The sequence below is a fragment of the Drosophila mojavensis genome, unplaced genomic scaffold, assembly GCF_018153725.1.
Source record: "Drosophila mojavensis isolate 15081-1352.22 unplaced genomic scaffold, ASM1815372v1 contig_16, whole genome shotgun sequence".
Classification (NCBI taxonomy): domain Eukaryota; kingdom Metazoa; phylum Arthropoda; class Insecta; order Diptera; family Drosophilidae; genus Drosophila; species Drosophila mojavensis.
Genome location: NW_025318693.1, coordinates 8,617,007 through 8,640,078, shown reverse-complemented (window position 1 = coordinate 8,640,078; position 23,072 = coordinate 8,617,007). Strand labels below are relative to the sequence as shown.

Sequence of the window (23,072 nt, the reverse complement as noted above, 5' to 3'; positions counted from 1 at the left end):
TAATTACTTATTTACACTGCATTTAGGCACAAAAGCCAGCAAAGAGTTGCTCAACATTTCGGCAATTCGATTCGTTTAATTAAGCAAAGTGGATAATGCATGCGGAATTAAAGGGAAAGCGATTATAAATATATATATATTTATAGACTTATGTTGAATACATATACATATCTAATGAACTACAATCAAATAGCTATTTATTTATTTATGTGCTCAAGCTCTGGTTTGAATTTCTAGAATAATTATATATCCTTAATTATATATCGATTCAGTTACTCAGACTCGGAATGGAATCGGATTGAGCGAATACACTTAACTATTTATCATGTTGTTTAGTTTCGCATTATTATTAGTCTTCTGAGTCTGGGCTTTTACATTCTCTTACACATTCTTATCGCTGAGGGCCAGAGTCATTGTTCATCTGCCTATTTTTAAAATCCACACTTCTCGTTCCTAGGGGTTCAAGTTTCAATCAGTTGTATATTAACTATAAGCATATAGACATTTCTCTAGAAAATTATACTTTTGTCGCGTGCGAACGCCTTGGTTTCCTTTGTAATTTAGTTATAGACTCTTCTGGAGAAGTGCCCTATAAGTGCCTGATAAAATATAATTTTATTTATCTATAGGAAGACTGTCAACAGAATAGGCCGAAAAATCTTTCAGAGTGCATTTACTCTATATAAGATAATCGACTATGTTGGTAATAAAATCCACTATAATCGCTGCTGAAACTGTTAATGCTGCATCTGTTTCAGCTGCTCCTGCTCCTGCTGCTCCTGCGGCTGTTGCTGCTGCTGCTCCAAGTGCTTGCCCCAATTTATAGCCGAATGATAATTTTTTTGGCCATGTCGTCGCTTAGTGCGCGAGTTGCAGTGGTCCGTCCGGCTGCAATAACTCGCACCGGCTCGTCCTGGCTCGTCCTGGCTCATCCTGGCTCGTTCTGGCTCGTTCTGGCATGTCCTGGCACTGCAGCTGCCAGATGCCGCGTCCGGGCAATTTCTGTGTGGTGCATGGTAATCGTAATCCTTGACTGCGTCTGCAACAAAAAAAAGAAGAGGAATACCATCTATATGTATGCTATTATCTTTGAAATTGTCTGCCAGACGGCAAGAAATATGGATTAAAATGTTGCCAGCATCTGGGGGAGGGGGAGATGTGGCTTGAAGTCCTTGATCCTTGTGGGTCTGCGGCTGCGATGGACTTGATTTTTTAAGTGCCGCACAGCAATGCCACTGTGGAGGAGCGCAGCGCATTATGAACGTTAAGGCGTTTATGCCAAGTGCCACGCCCCTACCACTGACTGAATGCCCACGCCCAGACAGTTTACAATTATTTTTTTCGTCCGCACTGCTCTTCATTTCAGCTCATGCATACAAAATTAGTGGAGGCGATTGCCAGAGGCAACAGCTGCCAGAGAGTGGGCGGGGGGATTGTGAGCGTTGCACTTGCAACATTTATGGCTTACAGCAAGTTAATCGCACTGTCATCCAGCCACTTTATACGGCACGAGCTGCTCTGCCATCCGCGAGCCTGGTGCGAATAATGCCGAAACATTTTATAATACCCTCTTGAGGAGGGTACTCACATTTCATAGAAGGCATTGATAATTCCAAAAAAGAAGTAGCATATTTTTTAAAGGAAGACTGTTCTTGAATGAAAGTTTGAAGTAGATTGAAAAGATTTGATATGTATTTCTGAATTGAAATATTCAAAAACTTAAATGAGAGATGAAAATAGATTATTAATATTAGATTAAAATTTGCTTAAAAATTCGTAGTAGTCGTCTTACTGTATTTTGATAATTATAAGAAAAATATCTTAGTAATATCTAATATAAATAGATTGTAGATACAGATAAAGAAATATATATTTTACCAAGTTCCATTTTTGTAAGGGCATTAAAATTTCGTGTAGTTCAGATCTTTTCTCCTCATTCTCTCTCTCTCTCTCTTTTCTTGCAGCTGAGGCGGAGTCGCTTTAATCCGCTTATGCTTAGAGCAAGGGAAGTGAAGCATTCAAGCTGTCAGCTAAAAGCGAATCTTTCAGAATTGCCGTCCAGACTATCAGCTGGCAAAGCGCTTTCGCTTTCGCTTTCGCCTTGGCTTTGACTTTGGCTTTAGCGTTAGCTAGGCTAAATAATCTTCCGGCCATTTCGAATGATGTTTCCTGTTGATTTTTAATCAAGAGCAACTGGCGGAGGCATGCAGCACGTAGCAGCCACAATTGGTAGGTGTGGTTGCAACATAAAAACTGATTTTAATGTTGACCAAAACTAGCAAGGTATACGTATGTGTGTACATGTGTGAGAGTGTGCGGGTGTGTGAGTGTGCGTGTGCGCTGCCTTTGTCTTTTACAACTTGTGGCAGTCGTTAATTTTTATGTTTATGGCGCAAATTTTCGCCTTGCTGCACACACACGCACACACACACACACACACACACACAAGAGAGCTGCACAATTTGAAACCGCAATACTGGCAGCAACACCCTCTCGACGGTAGTTGAAACAATAACAATTAGCTGCAAGTTGACAGAGTCGTTGGCGACACGCAAAAATTAATTAGCAGGCCAAAAAATAACCGAACTTCGGCACTGTCATAAAATGCAGCTAAATCAGGACATTCGCAACAGTTGAAGGCGGAATTAAAGCTAGAATACGATGTAAAGCGCGATAGAGAGTGGGAGAGAGATAGAGTGAGTGAGATAAACAAGCGGAAAAACTGCACATTGGAAAGTTTTGCAGTGTTTGGGAAAAGTTTGCAAACACAGGAGACGCACAGGACACACAGCCAACACTGGATGGCGGCAAATTGCAAAAGGATAATTGCAAAACTAAATGCCAAACTTAAACAAAAAAGCGCAGCAGACACTAATGAAATTTCGATCAACTTTTTCTAGCCAGCCAGGCGTGAGATAGACAGAGAGCGAGAGCGAGAGCCAGAGAGTGGAAGAGAAAGTGCACTCCATGCAGTCAGTTGAAATATAAATGATGATTTATTGAATTTTAATTTAGTGCTCCAGCAAATTTGCCATAAATATTTGAGTGAGCGGGCCAAAATTATGCTCATTGCAAGTTATGCACCCGAAATAAATGAATGTGAATGCCACCCTGAAGGCCTCGCTTAAGTCTCTCTCTGTCCCACTCTCTGCCTGCCCTTATCCCAGTTCCGGCAATGTTGTACAGTTGCCTTTCAGTTTTTTAGCTGCATTTGGCGCGTGCCTTGCCCTACGCATGACCAGCTCGACTGCCTGCGTTGTCCTGGTTAGTCCTGCCCGCCCCTAATTTAGATACTCCCTCTGCAAATTCGCATTTTGGCATTTTGGCATTTGTGCGTTGTGCGTATGCAAATTTCGCCAGCCACATGTCATTTTTGACCATTTCCGCTTCAAGGCTCTAAGTAACAGCAACAAAAACAATCACAACCCCAATTGCACGCAATGGGGTGGCTTCTTATACCCTGTATTTTAGAGCAGAAGGTGGCTTGAAAGCCAAAGCAGAGGTAAGTTGTGAATTGAATTATTAGTATTAGTATTGAATTATTAGTATTAATACTATTACTACTACTACTATCATTATCATGATAATCCTGATCTAATGATTTTATGATCATTAGTTTTAACATTAGCATTAGCATTAGTATTACCATTATCATAAGTACTATAATTAGAATTGGGCTCAGCATTGATGTTACTATTAGCATTAGCATCAGCATTAGCATTAGTTATAGTAATAGTATAACTATGAGTATATATTAGCTTTTGTATTAGCATTGGTGTTAGTATACATTAGTATTATTATTATTATTAGAATTAGTATCAGTTTGTCCAATTTCATGAGCCTTACTATACATGCTATAAGTAATAAGTACTTGCATTAGTATTAGTCTAAGTATGTGTATGTATTCACATTAGTATTAGTATTAGCATCACTGCTAGTATTAATATAAGTATGAAAGTAAATAGTAGTAGTATCAATGTCTCTATTTACAGGGCATGTCAATGTCCAATAGTGCTAGACCTCAGCTCGAATTGTTGTCTTTGTTTTTTGCAATGGGGTGTGCTGAAAAATTTCGCAACTTGTTTTACCCACTGACCTTGAAAAGTGGATTTATTCAAATTGACTGCCGGCAGCTGTGCCCACTGGGGTGGCTCAGCATCTCAGCGTTTCAGGTTGCAATGCCTGCCGCTGATCCACCCTGCAATACGATTCAACTATATGAGATTTTGCAAAACATTTCATTTATGCAAAAAAACAACAAAAGGCAATAGCAACAACAACAACAATAAAAACAACAACAACAACAGCAAAATAAAACCTATTTGTACTCTTAGTCTTATCAACGGTTCGCTTATCGGAAATCCATTAGTTTGTTTGCCCTGATTATGGGCCCTGATTCGATTGCTCTGCTAATCGTTCGATCCCAATGGATTGCATAGCCTCAATATTGCCATTGTTTGGCCAAATTGTTTAGCTATCGATTTCAAAGTGAGCCGATTGACTATGCAAATCGCTTTATTACGCACAAGTTGCCGAGAGACACAATATGCCCATATAATATTTAAATGGGGGTACTTAGGTACTTAGGGGGAGAACAGGTGCTCGAAAATATGTTATGTTATTCGAAACTTTATTTTGAGAAATATGAAGAATGTATTTTATGACATAGTATAGAAGAAGATTCCGAGGTAATTATGTATTACCAAAACAGATTTTGAACTGAGCTGGAAATATTAGAATAGAATAAAATCTTCTATCTTTAATGACTAAATATTAAAATGTGTACTGCAATGCAAATAGCTGATATATAAAAAAAGTATAGCTGAGATCTTAATTTAAAAATGTTATGGTAAATTATATAATTTGCTACAGAAATGTTAAAGCCTAGACTTACACAATAAAAGTAAGGCGCCCAGAAAATGAAGATGAATGTGTTTGATAACGACTATGGAAAATCGTAAGGAAAGTTATTATTGATCCTCTTAATAGTATATAATTGTTTATGCAAAGTCAATTAAAATATATACATAAAAATATTAATATTAAACCAATCAATCTATAATTTTCGTGTAATATTAAATATAATATAACTAACATTTAAATATAATAAAATATTTAAGATTTAGACCTTAGCTACTCATGGTCAATCTTTGATTGAATAATTATGTTTCACATTTCATCGCATTTAAGGAAGAACCCTACAATTATAGATTCCTCATTTTCCTTAAAGTATTTCTTCTCCAATACTTTTTATACCCTGAACCCATTTTCAATGGGATATCAGGGTATAATGGTTTTGTTGAAATGTATGTAACAGGGAGAAGGAGGCGTGGCAGACCCCACAAAGTATATATATTCTTGATCAGGGTGACGAGCTGAGTTGATTTGGCCCTGTCCGTCTGTCTGTCCGTCTGTCCGTATGTATGAACGCGTCGATTTCAGAAGATATAAGAGCTAGAGACTTCAAATTTTTTTTTAAAATGTCCGTAATTACAGCGCGCATATCAAGTTTATCATTAAAAATCGATAACTCATCCCGATCTTTTTTTATCGATAAAAAACCTTATCGAAACCCAGTTATAAAATTATATCTTCTACACCTTTATTGCTAGAGTCTCCAAATTTTTAATGTATGCTTATATGCAATTTATACAATTTCGGTTTTTTGTTAAAATTTACCCCCCCACCTCTAAATTCACCCCCTCACCCTCACTTTTGTAAAATGCGTATTTCATATACTAGAGACTTGTGCTTTGGCATTTACATGCATATTCATGTTATAATCATAATCTAAAAGTTTCATGAAGATCGTACGTCCATAAAAAAAGTTATTAAACAATTAAGTTCTCATAGTAAGCGCACACTGCAGCCCATGCGTGTTTATGCGTGGTTGCTTGTATGTGTATGTGTGTGTGTATGTGTATGTGTGTCTTTATGCGTGTGTGTGTATGTTTACCTGTGTGTGCGTACGTGCGTGTGTGTGTGTGTGTGTGCGTGTTTCTTGTGTAAGCTGAAAGTCGCGAAAAAGTATTGAAATATCTATTGCTCCAAGGGTTCAGGGGATCTCGTAGTCGAGCAGTCTCGACTAGAGCTTTCTTACTTGTTTTTACTTTATTTACGATTTTACGCCAATTGGATAATTTCCGTATTCTGCTTTAAAAAATCTAGTCCAATATTGATCTTTATCATACTGTGTGCAGCACACTAATTCTTTTTCCAAGACTTTAAAAGGGTAAATCCACATAAAATATGAAACAAAATTAAAAACTCAAATAACATTTTTGTATATTGCTTACTTCAAGAAAATTGCATTTTTATATAAAAACAAGTAAGAAGACTCTAGTCGAGACTGCTCGACTAGGAGATACCCTGAACCCTCTAATTTGATATACTACGCACTACGCACGTATTAGAACGCGCTCTGCTAACTCCGCAGTAAGCAGCGACTGCACTTGGGCTGCGCTGCAGTGTGGGCAACATTATAAGCATTTATTTGTTGAATAATTTAATTTCTAGACGTACAATCTTAATGAAACTTTCAGAGCGTAATCATATGGTGAAAATGTATGTACATTCCAAAGCACACGTCTCTAGTACTTGAAATACGCCTTTTACAAAGGTGAGGGTGAGGGGGTGGATATAGGGGTGGGGGGTAAATTACAACAAAAATCGAAATTATATAAAATATATTTAAGTCTACATTTAAAATTTGCAAGCTCTAGCTCTAAAGGTGTAGGAGATATAATTAAATAACTAGCTTTCGATAAGGTTTTTAATCGATAATAAAATAAAGGGAGTAGTTATCGATATAAAAAGAAAAACTTGATATGCGCGTGATACACACGGACCTAGGAAAAAAAATTTCAAGTCTCTAACTCTTATATCTTCTGAGATCGACGCGTTCATACATACGGACGGACGGACGGACGGACGGACGGACAGACAGACGGACAGGGCCAAATCGACTCAGCTCGTCGCCCTGATCAAGAATATATATACTTTGTGGGGTCTGCCACGCCTCCTTCTGCCTGTTACATACTTTTAACAAAACCATTATACCCTGATTTCCCATTTTCAATGGGTTCAGGGTATAAAAATGCATGGAATATTTGAATTTTAGCTTTTCATTTGTTATAGTTGAAGGCGTCCAAAGAAATTTGCAGGCGTAAAGTTTGAAGATATTCATTAAAATTTCGAATAAAAGAGAATGAATTGGATTATTTATTGAAGTTCTGTGGCGCAGCTGCTGTTCACTGGCTGCAAATGGCAAATGCAATAAAACGAAATTAAATTGCTATTTTTGCATACAGACGGGCAGACACACATACTCACACACACACAGACACACATGTGACCATAAATTTATATGAATCCTTTTGGCGAATCCTTTGACAACAGCTGGCGGCAGCAGCAGCCGCAGCAACAGCAACAACTACAACAGCAACAACAACAACAACATAAATGAAATAGTTTTCTACATGAAGCTAATTGCTTGGCGCGTTTATTAAAATGCATAAATTAATTGAAGAATTTGGAGTTTTAGAGCACCTTTATGAGGCATTTGGCCAAAAGGGTTCTACGGACACACGCCCATGGACCTTTGTGAGCAAAAGCAATTAGACATTAGGCAACGGCGTCGCATGTGTGCGAGACGTGTGCGTGTAAGCCCACTAAAACCCTTGACAAATACACTCGAAATGACCGCAATTATGGAAGAGGAACCCTCATACATAGAATATACTCTATACATTTATGTATACCTCCTTTGGCCGCAAATCAGCGCAATTAATATTAAGTGGATTAATATTTAATGACCAGTGCAGGCCAGCAGGGTCGCAGAGCCCATTTCGGAGTCGTAGTCCCATATGTCCCCTGCTCCATTGTATCATAATCGCACTCTTAACTTAACCGTTATGCGAGCATCGTTGCCTTTATGGTCGCCATTTGGTTGTTGGCTGTCATATTCTAATTACAGCATAACACGCGTCTATTGCCCAGATTTTGATGACCTCCGACCTATAATTATATAGTACACACTATCGCACAAAATTGAGCCAATGGACGTGCATTTTACGTGCAAGTGGTCCATAGACGAGAATATAAACGAATAAAATCCCAATTGAATGGGCGTCACTAATTGATAAATGGCTCTTCTGCGTGGCTGCTTCCCATATAAAGTATGTCTGTGTGTGTGTGTGAGCAAGTGTGAGAGAGGGGAGACAGTCATGGAAAATATTTACAATAATTGCAATTCGCATCGAAATTAAAGATAAGGAAACTGCGTTGCAGCGTCAGAGTAGAACACGTCAGCCCGAGGCAGACTGGGATTAAGAGAGACAGTAAATGAGAGAGAGAGAGAGAGAGAGAGATAGAATGTCTAGTGCGTCTTACCGTTAGTCAGCCTTGGCTTAGTCAGCAGCCAAAATGGCTGCCCTAGAGGAGAACATGGCCTCCCACAGTCAACCGGAAATCGTGTGCAACGGGCGATAAATCCCGACGTAAGCAAATAGAAATGAAAAATATGACGTGTTTCACTACAATGAAACGTGGCTTTAATACTACTTCAGTTTTAGTACCGCCCGATAAGATATAGACTACATTGTTATGTAGATCAGCAATTCATCAACTGCAATGCATCAAAATAGTCTTATCATTGGAACTAGAGAGAGACAGACCTAAAGAAATCTTTTAAAATGCCACAGATTATAAATATCAGATATAACATGTTATAGATATCTATCAAGTGCAATATATCATAAAGTTAGAGAGAAGAAGTACAAAATTCTCTAGCTTAAATATACCAGATATGACGTACATGTAGGCCTATCTAGTACAATAAATTATAGACAATTTTCGGCTTAACAAATTACATAACCCTGAAGGCAACAGTAGTTCTTTCAATAGAAAGCTTAACTAGAAGATTCCTGGCCTGATAGTAAATAATTAAATACGTTTATTAATAAATTAAATTCTTTATTGAGAAAGCACTATTCCCACCCCACGTATGCATATAGCAAACATTTCGCCTTTGTAGATATTTCTTTGTCCCTTTTCACAGCAATGAAAGCGAATTATTATTTGCATAGATCAAAGATCCAGCCGCGTCACTCGCACTCGAATTTGTCATATAGTATAGTCCAATTTGTGTATACTTAGTTGCTCTATATGCCGCACTTGACGCTTTGTAGTCAGACTCGCATTCAAAGTACACCCGCAGTTCGTTATCAGCTAGACGAAGAGCAAGTAGACAGCTGCGATTTGTTTTGAGAATTTTTTTGCATGCTAAACATGAGGAAAGAAAACATGATATACTGCGTATATTGGTTGACTTTATTTATTTATTTATTTAGCTTGGTAACATAATTATTTAAAGATATATTTGTTCAAGCGAATGCTGCTTACTTAAACTTTATCACAAATATGTGAGTGTGTGTGTATGTGCATATAGTATGTGTGTGTTTGTGTTGATGTAGTAAATAATTCAATAGTCGATAGGAAATCAGATGTTACTTCACTTTGTTTTTGTTTTTGCTTTTGTGGCTGCTGCGCTTCAATTTATTATTATATTAAACACAACTCAAATGACAATTTTAATTTACAGAACGCAGCGTTTCGGGGGTTTATTTTCGTTTTGGAATCTTTGTAATACTAGCAAATTAACAGATGAGTGAATTTTGATAAGAGTTGCGATAGAGAGGAGATAACTGCTTATTGCTTCTGCAGATACTCGTCGAACAGGTAGACCGAAAGGGCGGGTTCGCGCACGCTCACCAACTTGGACAGATCGTTGGCATAGCCAGAGAGGGTGCGGACAGATGCTGCCTGCTTGCTCAAGAAGTTCTCCTGCAGATAGTGGGCCATCTCGGGATCGTGGATGCGGTTATCAGTGGTGCCGTGGGTGGCGCTGGTGTGCACATGAATGGCGCCGTTGGTCAGCTCCTTCTCGTTGTCCAAAGCACGTGCCAGAGACTCCAGTTCATTCAGATGCACCTCTGGGGGCTGGGCAACACCCTGCTGATGGGGCTTGCTGAAGTCGACAGAGCCACCACGACGAGTCACCTGCTTGATGAGGGCAATGGTATCGTCGAAAGCGCGATCGGAGAGACCCTGATAGAGCTTCTGGAAGCCGGGGCGGTTCATCTGGTACGAGTTAAAGTGGGTGGCCATCAGCAGATATTCGTATGATTTCTTCAGCTGCAAGTGGATGTAGTCCTGCATCTTATGCTCCAGATGTCCAATGGCAGCATAGCGCGCATTACAATTTGCCACACCACCTGAGAAACAACAAAGAGAAGGTAAAATTTTAGCTCTGTGAGTTGGGCTTGCCTAATTATAATGAGGAAGTGTTTTTTGCTTACTTTCGCCTGAGAAAAATGCCATGAGCGCTTGTTTGTTTATTTTTAAAAATAAGATATTCAGAAAACAATACACAGTTACAGTTAAAACCGGATCAACTGCTCATGCACACAAACACGCACACTAACACACGCTCATACTAATAATCATTCAATCGCTCTCTTGCACTCTCTTCCATTCGTGCGCTCATTCATTCTCTTATTTCATACAGTATTTTTTCTTTTTGTACTCACCGTTGGCACTCTGTCCGCAAGCAGACTGAACGTCTACTTGGCAGCTCTGCTCTTGGGCCTGCGCAAGAGCGCAGAGGCCCGCAACCAAAACGAATGCAATGAAATATTTCATTTTATTTGTTTTCACTTTCTAGAATAAGAATAAATGGAATTTCACAATTAGACGTATTTTGAATTTCAAAATCTGTCACACTGTTTCTAGTTAATGTGATTCAATGAAAAACAAATCAGCCACTTTTGCGTCGTAGAGTTTTCTTGAACATTCTTTCTCTCTCTCGCGAACGATTTTTCAAGTCGCTTGCAACTGATTTGTTTTTAATAGTTTAAATATATTATTTTTACACTATTTATAATCGTAGCAATTAGCCAACAATTGAAGTGTACCACTTACTTTAAATAGACGCGTTAAATTTAATTAAAAGTTGTTCTGCTTTGATTTTCGTGTTTTCTTACGTGCTGCTTGTTGGAACTCAATTTCTGAACTGCTGTTTATAGCGTTGCGTTTGTCTCGTTTCTATGCCTCGGCAGCACCGCACTCAGTGTGCCAGTGTGCGTGAGTGCGCGAGTGTGAGTGCGAGATAGAGAGTGTATGGGTATGTTGTTTTGCACTCGTCGTCGTCTCTCCGGGGGATTTCGATGTCAGTCAAACATGGCTCAGGCAATATGGCCGCGTCTCTGTTGTTGTTGTTGTTATTATTCGTATGTTGTTTTTCTTTGTGACTCAGGCACTCACAAGTTGCTTGAGTTCTCAATGCTGAATAGAGTTACCAGGCTGTTGAAAGTTCTTGCATTAATTTGAATCTTTCTATTTCATCATATGACTAGAAATAGACTCGAGCGAACCTCAGTTATACGTGCATTGAATTCAAATTAATTTTAGTAAGGAGAAATATGTATAAGCAACCCACGTGGGATAAAATCTATATCAAGCTGTAACAATGACTACTTAATATTGAAAAGCAATCTAATGCCATAAATTTTCAAAAATAAACGATAGTAATCAGAAGGTATTCGGTTATTACATGTTTTGTTATCATTTGACATGACTCTTATCAAACATCTGACATCATTTATGCTATGACTACTCTGCATTAGTTGTCATGTTCGCACTGATAGTCAATCAATATCTTGATTGATCCTACAATATCCATGTTTCTGCTTCACGTTAGGTATTAAACCATCAAATTTTATTTATATTAAACAAAGGTGCATGGCAACCCATGGCATGTAGCAGTCAAAACTAAGAAAAGAACAAGGAGTCGGTTTTGCCATACCCTAGACGGTAGACCATACATCACATAAATGTATAAATATTTACTTAGAAATAAACATTCATTATTATTATGTATTGTTATATAAAAATACACTGTACCATGTATTCGAAGCTAAACAATTTGTTACAATTCATAAAGTATTTCTTCGTTACGTCATTCGTATGTCTAAGTTAATACACCCATTTTACAGGGTAAATGTGTAACAAAGAACAGCTGACTGAGCAGCTTCTGCGGTCAAACAGCCATACGGCCATATTGGAGTTAGGCTAAATTCAGCAACGATAGTGCTGTCGAACAGAGGAGGTTTTATATTGAGGACGTGTGGAAGTAAGTGTGGTAAATCAAGTACATGCGTCTATCAAATGGTATACATTATATTTTCAATGCGATAGCAACAATAACAAGCCGTACGACGACATATTGAATTGATAAGAGCGAACTCACACGCACACACACAGAGGCTCACATACAGCGTACACGTATTGCATGTACTCACACAGCGCTCTTTGTGAGCGAGAGCGGCCAACGACGAAGCGTTTAAAAGTGTTTTGCTCGACACAGGCACCGACAGTTTGCATTCACATAGCGAAGGCGCGTAAAGCAGAAGAATTACGAAAAATTCCAAGTACGTGTGAAAAGTTTGTCAGGGTATATAAAACGGTATCATAAGGTACCGGAAAGATCAAATAATCCACCACTAAGTCCAATTGAATTGAAAAAGCAAGCTTTGCCTTCTATGCCAGTGTGCATAACGGTAGCTTTGATAGACAATTGAGACGAGATAACAGATCGCCTAGAAACTTCTCTATTTAAAATTGGTCGAGCAACCAAATTGTTTCATTTTCATTTGTGCATTTAGACAGAGCACGTAAACAAGAACTGTTTGCATTGATTTATTAACTGAAAGTGATATAATTTGTTCTGTGATTTTGTGTAAAGACATCAACAACAACAACAAGAGGAACCCGAAGAATAAAATGATGAAATTTTGTGCGAGTTTTTGTCTACTGACCGTTCTGGCCGCCATCAACATGGCTCAGGCAGACAATTTGCAATGTAAGTAATTTAAATATATGATATTTAGTAGTTGCTTCATTCTTTTAAACAAAACAAAAATATTTTGAAAAAAAACAATAAAATTCGACGCAATTCCATTCAATGGCGACGAACCGTTCGCCCAAACAAAGAGAGAGAGCGTGAGTGAGAGTTTATTAAGAGCAGCGGGGCGTGCGCACTCGAAACTAAGAGAGCGCTAGGTCAGCTGTTGTGCTGGTCTGCTCTCTTCATCGTATAATCTGGAAGTTATTCAAATCTCTAAATATTAAATCAATTTAACGAACTTTCGCTAACTTTGGTGGCTTTATGTAACAGATTATCTTAATTTCCATATATTGTATGTGTGAAGTTAAATTTCTGCCTTTCGCGTCCTCAGCTACAATTCCCGCATTATGTTTTTGTTGTTTTGCACACGGCTCGAGCTCAAGCTTGAATGTGCGAGTGAGATAGAATTAGCTGAGTTGGACTAGAAGCGGGCATTTTTGCACACGGCACGAAACCAAAACAAATGCCGTTGCTATGGCGACACTTATGCGCGTTATCGCAATGCGCAGAGAGCAAAAATATGGAGATGAGAACGAGAGAGCGAACTTAGGAAATAACTGCATTTTACTTTTGCACACGCTTTACTTGTTCCAAGAAACATTAGTTTGCATTATACACATACATACATGCATACATATGCAATAACCACTGCAGTTTACGTAATGCCAACGCTAACCACCCCTCGCACCCCTTAGCACACAGAGATCAACAGTCAAGTGTTATCCAGGACTTGAAAAATAAAAAGCAGCAAGAAATCGAAAGTCAAGATTATAATCAAGAAACCTCAAAGTGTAGGTGCTGCATATGAAATAAGCATAAATTGTTGTGTAATTTGAATGTTTTATATTTATATTAATGACTTAATTTCAATTAATCTCTCTCTCTATAGGTAACATCAAGTCAAATGCTGCATTCAGGGGATGGCCGGACATGAAGGAGCCCTGCATTAGGAGCATGCGGGAGCAGATCCAGAAGGAGATCAATGCCTCCATGCAGTACCTGGCCATGGCTGCCTATTTCTCGAACGATACCGTCAATCGTCCTGGTTTCGCCGAACACTTCTTCAAGGCTGCCAAGGAAGAGCGCGAGCATGGAGCCAAGCTGATCGAATACCTGTCAATGCGTGGCGAGTTGACCCACACCGTGAAGGACCTAATCAAAGTATCGGTAAGTAATTTGATAAAAATTCTTAGTAGATTTTCTGGGACCTTTACGATTGTCCTCTTATAGCCTGTCAAGGTAAAGAACTGGACTGGACTGTCTGCTTTGGAGGATGCCTTCAAGCTGGAGACCGAGGTCACCAAGTCCATTCGCGATCTGATTAAGACCTGCGAGGGCAACTCCAAGAAGGCTGATGATAACGATTACCATCTGGTTGACTACCTGACCGGTGTCTACTTGGAGGAGCAGCTGACTGGCCAACGCGAGCTGGCTGGCAAGATCACCACATTGGAGAAGATGATGTCCTCCCAGGGAGAGTTGGGCGAATTCCTGTTCGACAAGAACATGTAAACTACATCCCCAAGTTCAACTCATTGTCTAGCAAGCTATTCATAGTTTATACTGTGCTCCCCGAAAGATATCTATTTAAAATTAACTGTTACTAGCCTCTGCAGCAGATACTCCATCGCATCAAGTATTTTGTTATCCACACGATCATTTTTGCAAAAATTAGTTTATAATTAAATCATACTCAAAAGTAAAATACTTTCTCTTTTTTTATCGTTTGTTTCCGAATGAAAATCAAGTATTGGCCAAATAAATATATATCACGTTCTGTTTGAATTCAATTTCATTCCAAGGCACAGTCAAATCCACGAGTTCTTTTCTTATCAATCCCGCTCTCCACCTGGGGCTTAGCACTAATCAGGCGTCATACCTTTATCAATTGCTACAAGTATGACAGTCAAAAGTTGTGATTTATTTACAATATTTGTTACGTATAACTGTTTCGTTATCTCGCCTCGAGTACACGTGCTCAAAAGTTCAAATCTACGTTCTACGACTACGGGAAAATTCCCGAGTCAGCAAATCATTGCAAATTGAATAATCCATATTTAGATATAAACAAGTACATGATATACACAAATATATATATTATAAAACGTATATTTTTCTGTCAATTAGTCAATAATAATACTAACTTAATAAAGACTACGATCAAACCAAGTTTTATTGTCTTTCACTTATACAATTTAATTTTTTTTGTAATATTAATGGAAGGTAAGTATTTGGAAAGTGTAATATATTTATTTTTTCTTACAATGTTTGGTATAAGAACATAAGTTGTAAAACTTTGTTTTGTATTCGTAGCGAATGTAGGATTTATTTATTTATTTATTTGAAGCTAATGTCATAAAAAAAAAAATTGAAAACTGAAACCCTTCTAGTCAAGAGAGATCTTAATGATCTTGGTTTTGATTTTAGTTTCGATCTTGGTTGTCGCCTTGCTCGGTCTCGCGCTCCTGGATCTTGGGTCTTAGGTCTTGGGTGTGGGATTTTAAGATTTGGTCTTGGTTTTAGTTTTGGTCTTCCTTCTTGGTTCTTGGGTCGTGCGTCTTATCTTGTAAGTCTTCGGACTTGGGTTTTAGGTCTTGAGTCTGATGTCTTATGTTTTGGAACAATGTGGGTTCTACCTGACTGAATATATGAAATTAGATAGTCAGAATCAGTTTGTGCAGCTTAGCCACATATTTAACCCTCTCTAAAGCTCAAGAAAAATATAATAAATTTTGTTTTTTTTATTTTTATTTTTTCTATATATTTCTAAAAATTCTTTTAAAAATACCTACTCTTAACTAGTTAAATTTGTCTTCATATCTTCTCATTACAATTTGAAAAAATGTCCATCAGTTAATACGTGTAAAGCTGTATGGAACAAGTGTTTTGGCTGGCCATTGAGGTGTTTTATGGTCACGTATTAGCCATCTGAATGAAAATCGAATCTGTAGAATCACATTGTGTATTCCATTTGATAGACGTCCCATTGGCTCTATTGACCCTTTCATGTAGCTGAAAGCGCTGAGGCTAATCTGATTGGGGAGTACAAAAAGCAAAAAGGATGCGAGAGAGTCGGACATGCTTCGGTTGGCCATAAGGAATAATTCATAAGTCACTTGTAAAAATGTCCCAGCAGAACAAGCCCAAGGGCTAACGGCAATCGGCCAACCCCATCCCCATCCAACTCAATCGAACTAATGTGTGTTCACCCTTTCGTCCTGCTTGGTGATTGACAGGACATGGCATGCATTGAATTATGATAAATTGTGGCAACTGTCAAATGGCTCTGGATGATGTTTCTTTTCTCTTGATGCTGTTGTTGTGCTGACTGCATCCTGCCTCCTTCCTATCCCCCATCCTGCGAAGCGTGACTAAGGCGCACTCCGATCTCTTGTCAATGCCACGAAATGGGTTGTGCATTTTAAACAATTTCATAAGCTAATATTTGCACAGATGTACCGCAAGCCTTTTAAACTCGTCCGCCCGGACAATGGGTCGCAAATTTCTTGCCAATATTCAAGCGCAATTTGAGCTGAGTTCGCGCCGGGTCTGGGCGAGGTCAAAGTTCAGTCCGGCATACAAATGGACACACTATCAATCCTGGCCAAGCGCCACAAATGCGCTGATAGCAACTTTTCCCATTCGACACGCTTTTTTGCTCTGCTCATCATTTTTATTGCAAGTGTTTTTTTTTCTTCTTCTTCTTCTTTTCTTAGCATGTGTTTCTATATTCGAGCAAGGCGTGAATTGGGCGTATTCGTTATTGGCTATTTTCAGCTCGTCTAGAAAGTCTACAGGAAGAGAGACTCGAAATTCAAAAATTTCTATATATATATATCTTGGTATATTTCTATATATATATATCTTGGTATATCTTGGTAAAACGAGATATTTATATTAGGGTCGCTAGGGTTTATAGCTGTATACTATATGATTCGCCAATCACATGTAGTAATAGATAGACGGATAGATGGATGCTTATATGATAGATAGGTAAACTGACATATGGATAGTTAAATACATGAATATGGAAAATAAATAGAAAGATTGTTAGATAGATAGATGGTTATATATCGATAGATAGATTGATAGATAGACATACAAAAAGATAGATGAGAGAATAGATAGATGATGAACTGAAAGATTTGATTTGATAGATGGAGAGACATACATACATATATAAACAGATATAAATTAAACTTAAATGTATGGATAAGTATGTGTATGTGGTATAAGATAGACCGCAAATGCTTTATGTAAATCTCATGCTGATATCAATTGTGAATGAGTATTATGTAGTTAGTTATATCCGACGTCTTTTTATGTTTTTCTCATGTTTTCTACTCATTTTCATCAATTTTTTTTTTTTTTTTTGTGGTTAGTGATTTATTTCCTGATAGCACAGGAGGATAAAAAAAAAACATAAAAAACTTGTGCCGCTTATCACATTGTCATTTGTTGTGCCTGTTGACAAATTTGCAACGGGCGACAGTCGCCGTTGCCAACCCTCGCCCCACTCACGCGCGCTCAATAGGCACGTCATGAAAATTGTGGGAAATGGGAAAATGCATTTGGTATAGCACGAAAATCCTTTTTATTGCGCCTGCCTAACGTTGACTGACAATGTCTGTTCCATTTGATTTAGGGCTTCGGGTCGAGGACTGCTTCAACTGCTGCTGCCGCTGCTGCTTGGCACCGCAGGACATCAACAGGACACTCGCGTATTTCATATCCGGGCTGTGGCTTTGTCTTCAACTCATTTTGGCTGCCAACTAGCTGCACTTTCTGCCCCCCTCCTGCCACGCTGGTTGCCTTTCACACTATAAATCTTCGCAGGACTCGTGAACTATGACAGCCATGGCAATTGCCGTCAAGCAAGTCTCTTAAAACCGGTTCTCAACTTTTGAGAGAGTTGCAGTTTCCCCGATAGTAGCTATCTAGCTGACATTCCATTCACAAACTTATTTATACCCTGTCCGCAGGGAATGTGGGGTAAATGCCTTTATTGAATGCGTATGCAAGAGGAGAGACGTAAGAGAAGAATAGAGAAAGAAGTCTGGTAGATCCTATAAAAACTATATATGTACATATATTTGTAATCATGATCAACAGTCCAGTTGATCCACTCTTGTCTTTTTGTTTGTCAGTCTGTCCGGCCGTCCGTCTGACCATCCGTCTGTCTGACGGATCACGTACTGAACATATATCCAACTGCTGATCCGGACATCCATCTGGCTCTCCGAAATTCTGTCAGCTGATCCGCTCGTTCGTATATGAAACCGTGTCCTCATTTGCTTATCTGTACCTCTGTTCTTCTAGCAGTCGAAAATTCCATCTGGCTATCCGGAATTTCGTCCATTCTTCTCCCTGTTTTTTTGTTCGTTCGTCCACCACTAAGAGTGTTCGTCAATCTAACTTTTCCCATTGATCTCGGAGAGCACTACACCTAAACACTTATTCTTAACCCTACCCTGAGCACATACATAACCTAAGACGATCAGAGAATGAGTTTGCTTAGAGAGTATCCCTTGGTGGAATAATCTAGACTGAACTCTTTCTATAAACAGATATTTTTACTCAAGGATAAACTTTCTGGAATAATCAACATATGCATATTTTTACTAAATATTTTTTTCTACAAATATCATTTAATATTTACTTAGCTATAGTTTCGTTTGCAGCTCCAACTACGCCTCAATATTTATTCTATGAAGCTCTGTTACCAATATTTTATATTAAGTAAAATTAAATAGTTTTATAAAAGTTTTTTTTTTTTTAATTTATGAGTCAGCAATATGAAAGGCATGTAAAAAATCAGTAAGCTAAAAAAGGAAAGCCGTAAGTAGTTTTCTAGTCTTCAATCAAATACCAAAGAACTCTTAAATTATCTTAGGTTTCTGACCTGAAAAATAGAAATCTAATACAATGTTATAATTCTATAAATTATTAGTTAATTTCTTAATGCATTTCCCTCTAATTTTGTCAAGTTTTATCTAGTCGAGTTCTAGCCTAGTCCCCTGCATTTGTTTGCCTTGCAATTGATTATTCTCACTTTTCTTAATTGAAGCTTCTTATCAAATGCGCATTTATCTCACTTCAAATAGTTGTTAAGCATTTGGCTTAAGCACACGTACGGTTGTACTAATCAAATGAGGTTGTCAAGCAGTTTGATTAAAATTCTGCAGACATGGCCGAAAGGCGCCCCGCCCACTCGACCCGATTGCACGGAATGTCTGCTCACATTCTCGCATTGGCAGTCGGAATGCTAAAGCGTTATTGAAATGTCTTAGCAGCTGTCCAAACAAACTCACCCTCTTCGCCTGGCAACCCCTTCAGGCGTCTGCTGATTTAGCATATTGACTGCTCCAAGGAGCAACTTATACAAGATTTATGGGGGGGCGACAGCAGAGATAGAAAGGATTTGTGGTGTGACCCACGGCCAGGACGGATGCGAGCGAGTGCAATAAATTTGATTTGCATATTAGGACACACGCACACACAGCAGCCAGGACAAGGCCAGGACATGTCCAGGACTGTGGGGTAAAAGCATTTCGGGCACGAAATCTTACTTAAATTGGGAATAAATCATTAAAAATATGTGTGAGGACTCCTTTGTCCAGTTAATGGGCAGGAGCTTTGGCAACAATCTCAAGCATTTGGCCAACGGGGGAGATCTTCTAATTCCCTTTGATTTATAAAGATAACGGCACATTGTCATGTGACCACATTTGTTGGCGTTGTTGTTGTTGTTGTCATTGTTGCTTTTAGTTAAGATCACAAACAAATATGACTTATGCCAAAAAGTTTTCTAATTATGCATGCTCAGACTTACGAGTCCTTTGGGGCAATCCTCGGACACTTTTTAGCTGACCAACTGAAAGCGAAAGTTTTCATGGCTGACATTTTTGATAGAGATAGAGAACGACTGAGGGAGAAAGAGACGGGGCAAGCGAATCAGAGCTGCCTGTCTGTGTATGTGTGTGTGTTGTGTTTATGGCACACGCCGCAGTTCAATGGCCACAAATATGCGGCCAGGGAGCGATTGGCCAGGTTCAAAGGCCAAACTGATTTGCCTGCCAAACTGCAAACTCCGAGCTGTAAACTTCTTCTTCGGTCTGTGAGTGCATTAAAAGCCAAAAGTGCAGCGTCAGTCAAAAGTGGGTTTTAAATAGGGATATATACATATATGTGTGTGTGAGTGTGTGTGTGTGGGAATATGTGCGGACTCCAGGCTGCCGCCTCCTGGCTGCCAGCTTCCCATCTCACTGTTTGATTGCTTGTCGCGTAGTTATGCGGCAGACATGGCTTGCTTTTGATTTAAGCGCATTGTTTGGGTTAAATATTTGCCATGCCGGCCACGCAGACAATTGCAGACATGCCACGTACCACGCAGCCACAGCTGCAGTCAACAGCTAAGTACGCACTCTCCCATTCTTTGCCTCAGTCTCCGACTCTGCCTCTGTCTTTCCCTGTTTGATTTCCGCTACTCGACTTACTCTCTCTCTCTCTGTGTGTGTGTACACAAACACCCGCCCACCCACACATTCAGTGCTTGGTAAAGCCAAACAGCTTAAACTTCACACGCAGACACGTCCATGTCTGCTCCTAAGTGCGTTGCGGCTCCAGTTGCCACTTTATGGAGCAGCTGCCTCCTTTGCCTCTGCCTCCGCCTCCGCCTCCGATTGCAGCTGCATCAGCTGTGGCTGCAGCCATTTCAATTGAATTTGTGCACCATGATATTTTGTTGCTGCATCAGTTGCCATGGCAGCCAAAAATTAATTAGCTAGCCAAACAGGTGCAGTGGCTAATTAGCTATCGAATGCCCAGCGCCAGCCAAAGTGGCTGCCACAGCAGCTTATGGGCTCAAAGCCAGTCAATCAAACAGTCAGTTGCCACGTTTAGTTGCTGTCTGTCAGTGCTGGCAGCGTTTTGGCTTACAGTTGCACACAGAGATCTCTGCTTGGCCTAGGCAACTAGAAGCTAAGTTTTGAACTATTAAAAACAAGCTATAGCTATGGCCATTACACAGGTACATCCACATTGAATAAGCTGAAATTAAATGTGACTCTGCTAAGGCCAAGCTAGTTATTTATCCTTTATAACCCCGCTAAAAGTAGGTTTAGAAATATGCTAATTCTATATAGATCCTCAACAATTTAAGACTCGTTCAAGCAAACTTTCTCTGGGTTAGAGGCAAAGACTAGCTAAATATATACCTGCTAGAAATAATCTATAGATATTATTCCAAAGCTAGATCCCAAACCACAAAAGGCAAGGGAATTCTACGTCGGAATGCGCTAAGAACAAGTTACAGCCAGGGGGAACCTGAAGTATTCAAGTTAATCCCATACCTTTTACAACTTGAAACATTATCAAGCGTAATTTCTATCGGCTAGAGCCTAGCTAAATCTAGCTGCAGCCCTAAGCACCAGCTTTTAGTGATATACAAAATAAAAACAAATTAGTTAAAGCTCGATTGAAAAACAATAACTTTACGCTTTATATTCGCTTTTTGGATCATTGTTCCCAAGATTCAACTTCTTTTTTTTACCCTACCTATCTTGATGATGGATCCTGCGCCAGTCCAGGCTCAACTATTATTCCATCTAATTTCATATCCTAAGAATATCTTCTGTTTATGTTGGGTATATCCAGTTTTATCGTATGCAGGTCTATATCCTTAAGACTGACAATATTTTAGCTGTTTTTAATTTGCGATATTGTTCGATAATGCAGTTGAAACGGATCCACTATATCATTGATTGCCAAATCGAATGATGTCCAGCTCTATTCAGCCAGATTTGTTGACCTGCCAAATGGTCATCGCCATATGCCAGTCAGTTGAGCGAGTGAATGAGATTTTGGGCCCAAAGGGCTACTTAACAGCATCCATCAAACAAAATGCGCAGCAGCGACACCCAAAGCTCCACTTAACCAGCTTCCAAACCCCATTCCGCGTCCTTTGCACTCCCCAAAGTCCCCACAGCAACCCCTTTTTATCTGGCCTGTCGCTTTTGTTTGTGCACATTACTTGATGCCCCCAGGGGTCAAGCGGGTTGACTGGTGAGCAGTTAGGGCTTTGGAACTGCCACTGGAACTGGAACTGGTTTCCCACAAGTTTATTTACCCAAAGCCAAGCTCTATTTGCCCCGATTAAATAATCAGATTTTGGATTTTAGTTTTTGATGATTATAAACGACAATGGTCGCACTTTATTGAAAGATTTATATCGTTTCGTATTTTCATATTATTATTTTTGGGGTTTTACAAATATCTCATTTTGCTCGACCTCTTATACATATATAATATATAATTAGAAGTGTTCATCGATTTATTTTTTATATAATATAATATATAATATAGCAAATGTTATTTGTATAATATTATTAATAAAGACAAATATGCATATTATATAGATTTATATGTATATTTATACATATATATAAAATGTTTAAGTGCTAAAGGGGATTACAATATTCTGTATATGTTATGCTTATACCAATTGTTTTTTTTTTTATTTATTTTTTCATTTTTATGTTTAAGTTTAGAGACAAAAATAATGAAATTGTTCCGCCAATATAAATTTTTAAAGTGTTTTTGTGTTTAATTTGTAAAATATTTTTGGTGTAAGCAAAATTAAATATAAATTATGAAAATTTGTTTGTTTTTGGTGATTTTATGATGTTTAATTTGTTTCGAAAGCAATTTTTTAGTTTTGTTTTTTTTTTTGCATTCTAAATTTCTTTTTTAATATTTATTTAATATTTACTTTTGTTTAAGTTTATGTTTTAGTTTAACAAAAAGTAAACAAAGTTCAAGCTTGGATAATTTTTATTTTTTCGTAATTTTTAAAGCATTATAAAAACAGTTTTTTAATCTTTTTGTTCTGTTTACTATGGGCGTGGGGGGAATGGGGATGGTTTGTCTATGAATTACTTGTTGCCAACTCGCTTCAAATACTTCTTCCTTATCTTCTGCTACTGCTTCTGCATCTTCTTTTAACTTTGCATACGTTTTTTATTTAAAAAATCTTTTCACAATAAAAACAATTTGTACTTTCGAAAAATGGGGGAGGGGCGCATTTTTGTTTTGTTGTTTTTTTTTTTTT

At 38.5% G+C, this 23,072-nt stretch overlaps 3 protein-coding genes across 7 annotated transcripts; 1 reads left to right on the top strand and 2 right to left on the bottom strand.

Annotated features, from left to right (window-relative positions):
• Positions 1-596: 596 nt before the first annotated feature.
• Positions 597-2,160, bottom strand: LOC116804894. 2 transcript variants are annotated; one of them, XM_032733762.2, is made up of 2 exons: positions 1,469-2,160; positions 597-1,039 (listed from the first exon to the last, which is right to left on the bottom strand). In XM_032733762.2, exons 1-2 carry the CDS (start codon positions 1,488-1,490, stop codon positions 738-740), a joined length of 324 nt encoding a protein of 107 aa, XP_032589653.1. In that variant the 5' UTR covers positions 1,491-2,160; the 3' UTR covers positions 597-737. The 2 variants fall into 2 exon arrangements, with proteins under 2 accessions (XP_032589653.1, XP_032589654.1); XM_032733763.2 differs by having other exon boundaries at positions 1,589-2,159.
• Positions 2,161-9,309: 7,149 nt separating this feature from the next.
• On the bottom strand, positions 9,310-11,090 carry LOC6572982 (soma ferritin). Of its 3 annotated transcripts, none has more exons than XM_015166679.3 (4): positions 10,981-11,090; positions 10,590-10,719; positions 10,359-10,385; positions 9,310-10,274 (listed from the first exon to the last, which is right to left on the bottom strand). In XM_015166679.3, the coding sequence occupies exons 2-4, from the start codon at positions 10,699-10,701 to the stop codon at positions 9,709-9,711; spliced, it is 705 nt and encodes a 234-aa protein (XP_015022165.1). In that variant the 5' UTR covers positions 10,702-10,719; positions 10,981-11,090; the 3' UTR covers positions 9,310-9,708. The 3 variants fall into 3 exon arrangements, with proteins under 3 accessions (XP_015022165.1, XP_043863164.1, XP_001999084.1); XM_044007229.1 differs by having other exon boundaries at positions 10,359-10,364; XM_001999048.4 differs by lacking the exon at positions 10,359-10,385 and having other exon boundaries at positions 10,981-11,089.
• A 1,083-nt stretch (positions 11,091-12,173) lies between these two features.
• On the top strand, positions 12,174-15,133 carry LOC6572983 (ferritin subunit). 2 transcript variants are annotated; one of them, XM_001999049.4, is made up of 5 exons: positions 12,174-12,190; positions 12,256-12,488; positions 12,803-12,919; positions 13,854-14,131; positions 14,195-15,133. In XM_001999049.4, the coding sequence occupies exons 2-5, from the start codon at positions 12,350-12,352 to the stop codon at positions 14,474-14,476; spliced, it is 816 nt and encodes a 271-aa protein (XP_001999085.2). In that variant the 5' UTR covers positions 12,174-12,190; positions 12,256-12,349; the 3' UTR covers positions 14,477-15,133. The 2 variants fall into 2 exon arrangements, with proteins under 2 accessions (XP_001999085.2, XP_015022166.1); XM_015166680.3 differs by lacking the exons at positions 12,174-12,190; positions 12,256-12,488; positions 12,803-12,919 and adding an exon at positions 13,660-13,755.
• Positions 15,134-23,072: the final 7,939 nt, after the last annotated feature.

Excerpts from the sequence above, each read along its gene's own strand:
- LOC116804894 (XM_032733762.2), bottom strand. The coding sequence starts at position 1,490 with ATGACAGTGCGATTAACTTGCT. Across the intron at positions 1,040-1,468 it reads GACAGTGCGATTAACTTGCT|ACGCAGTCAAGGATTACGAT; the intron begins GTAAGCCATAAA and ends TTTTTGTTGCAG.
- LOC6572982 (XM_015166679.3), bottom strand. The coding sequence starts at position 10,701 with ATGAAATATTTCATTGCATTCGTTTTGGTTGCGGGCCTCTGCGCTCTT. Across the intron at positions 10,386-10,589 it reads TTGCGGACAGAGTGCCAACG|CGCTCATGGCATTTTTCTCA; the intron begins GTGAGTACAAAA and ends TAAACAAACAAG. Across the intron at positions 10,275-10,358 it reads GGCATTTTTCTCAGGCGAAA|GTGGTGTGGCAAATTGTAAT; the intron begins GTAAGCAAAAAA and ends GTTGTTTCTCAG.
- LOC6572983 (XM_001999049.4), top strand. The coding sequence starts at position 12,350 with ATGTACTCACACAGCGCTCTTTGTGAGCGAGAGCGGCCAACGACGAAG. Across the intron at positions 12,489-12,802 it reads AGAATTACGAAAAATTCCAA|ACATCAACAACAACAACAAG; the intron begins GTACGTGTGAAA and ends TTTTGTGTAAAG. Across the intron at positions 12,920-13,853 it reads TCAGGCAGACAATTTGCAAT|GTAACATCAAGTCAAATGCT; the intron begins GTAAGTAATTTA and ends CTCTCTCTATAG.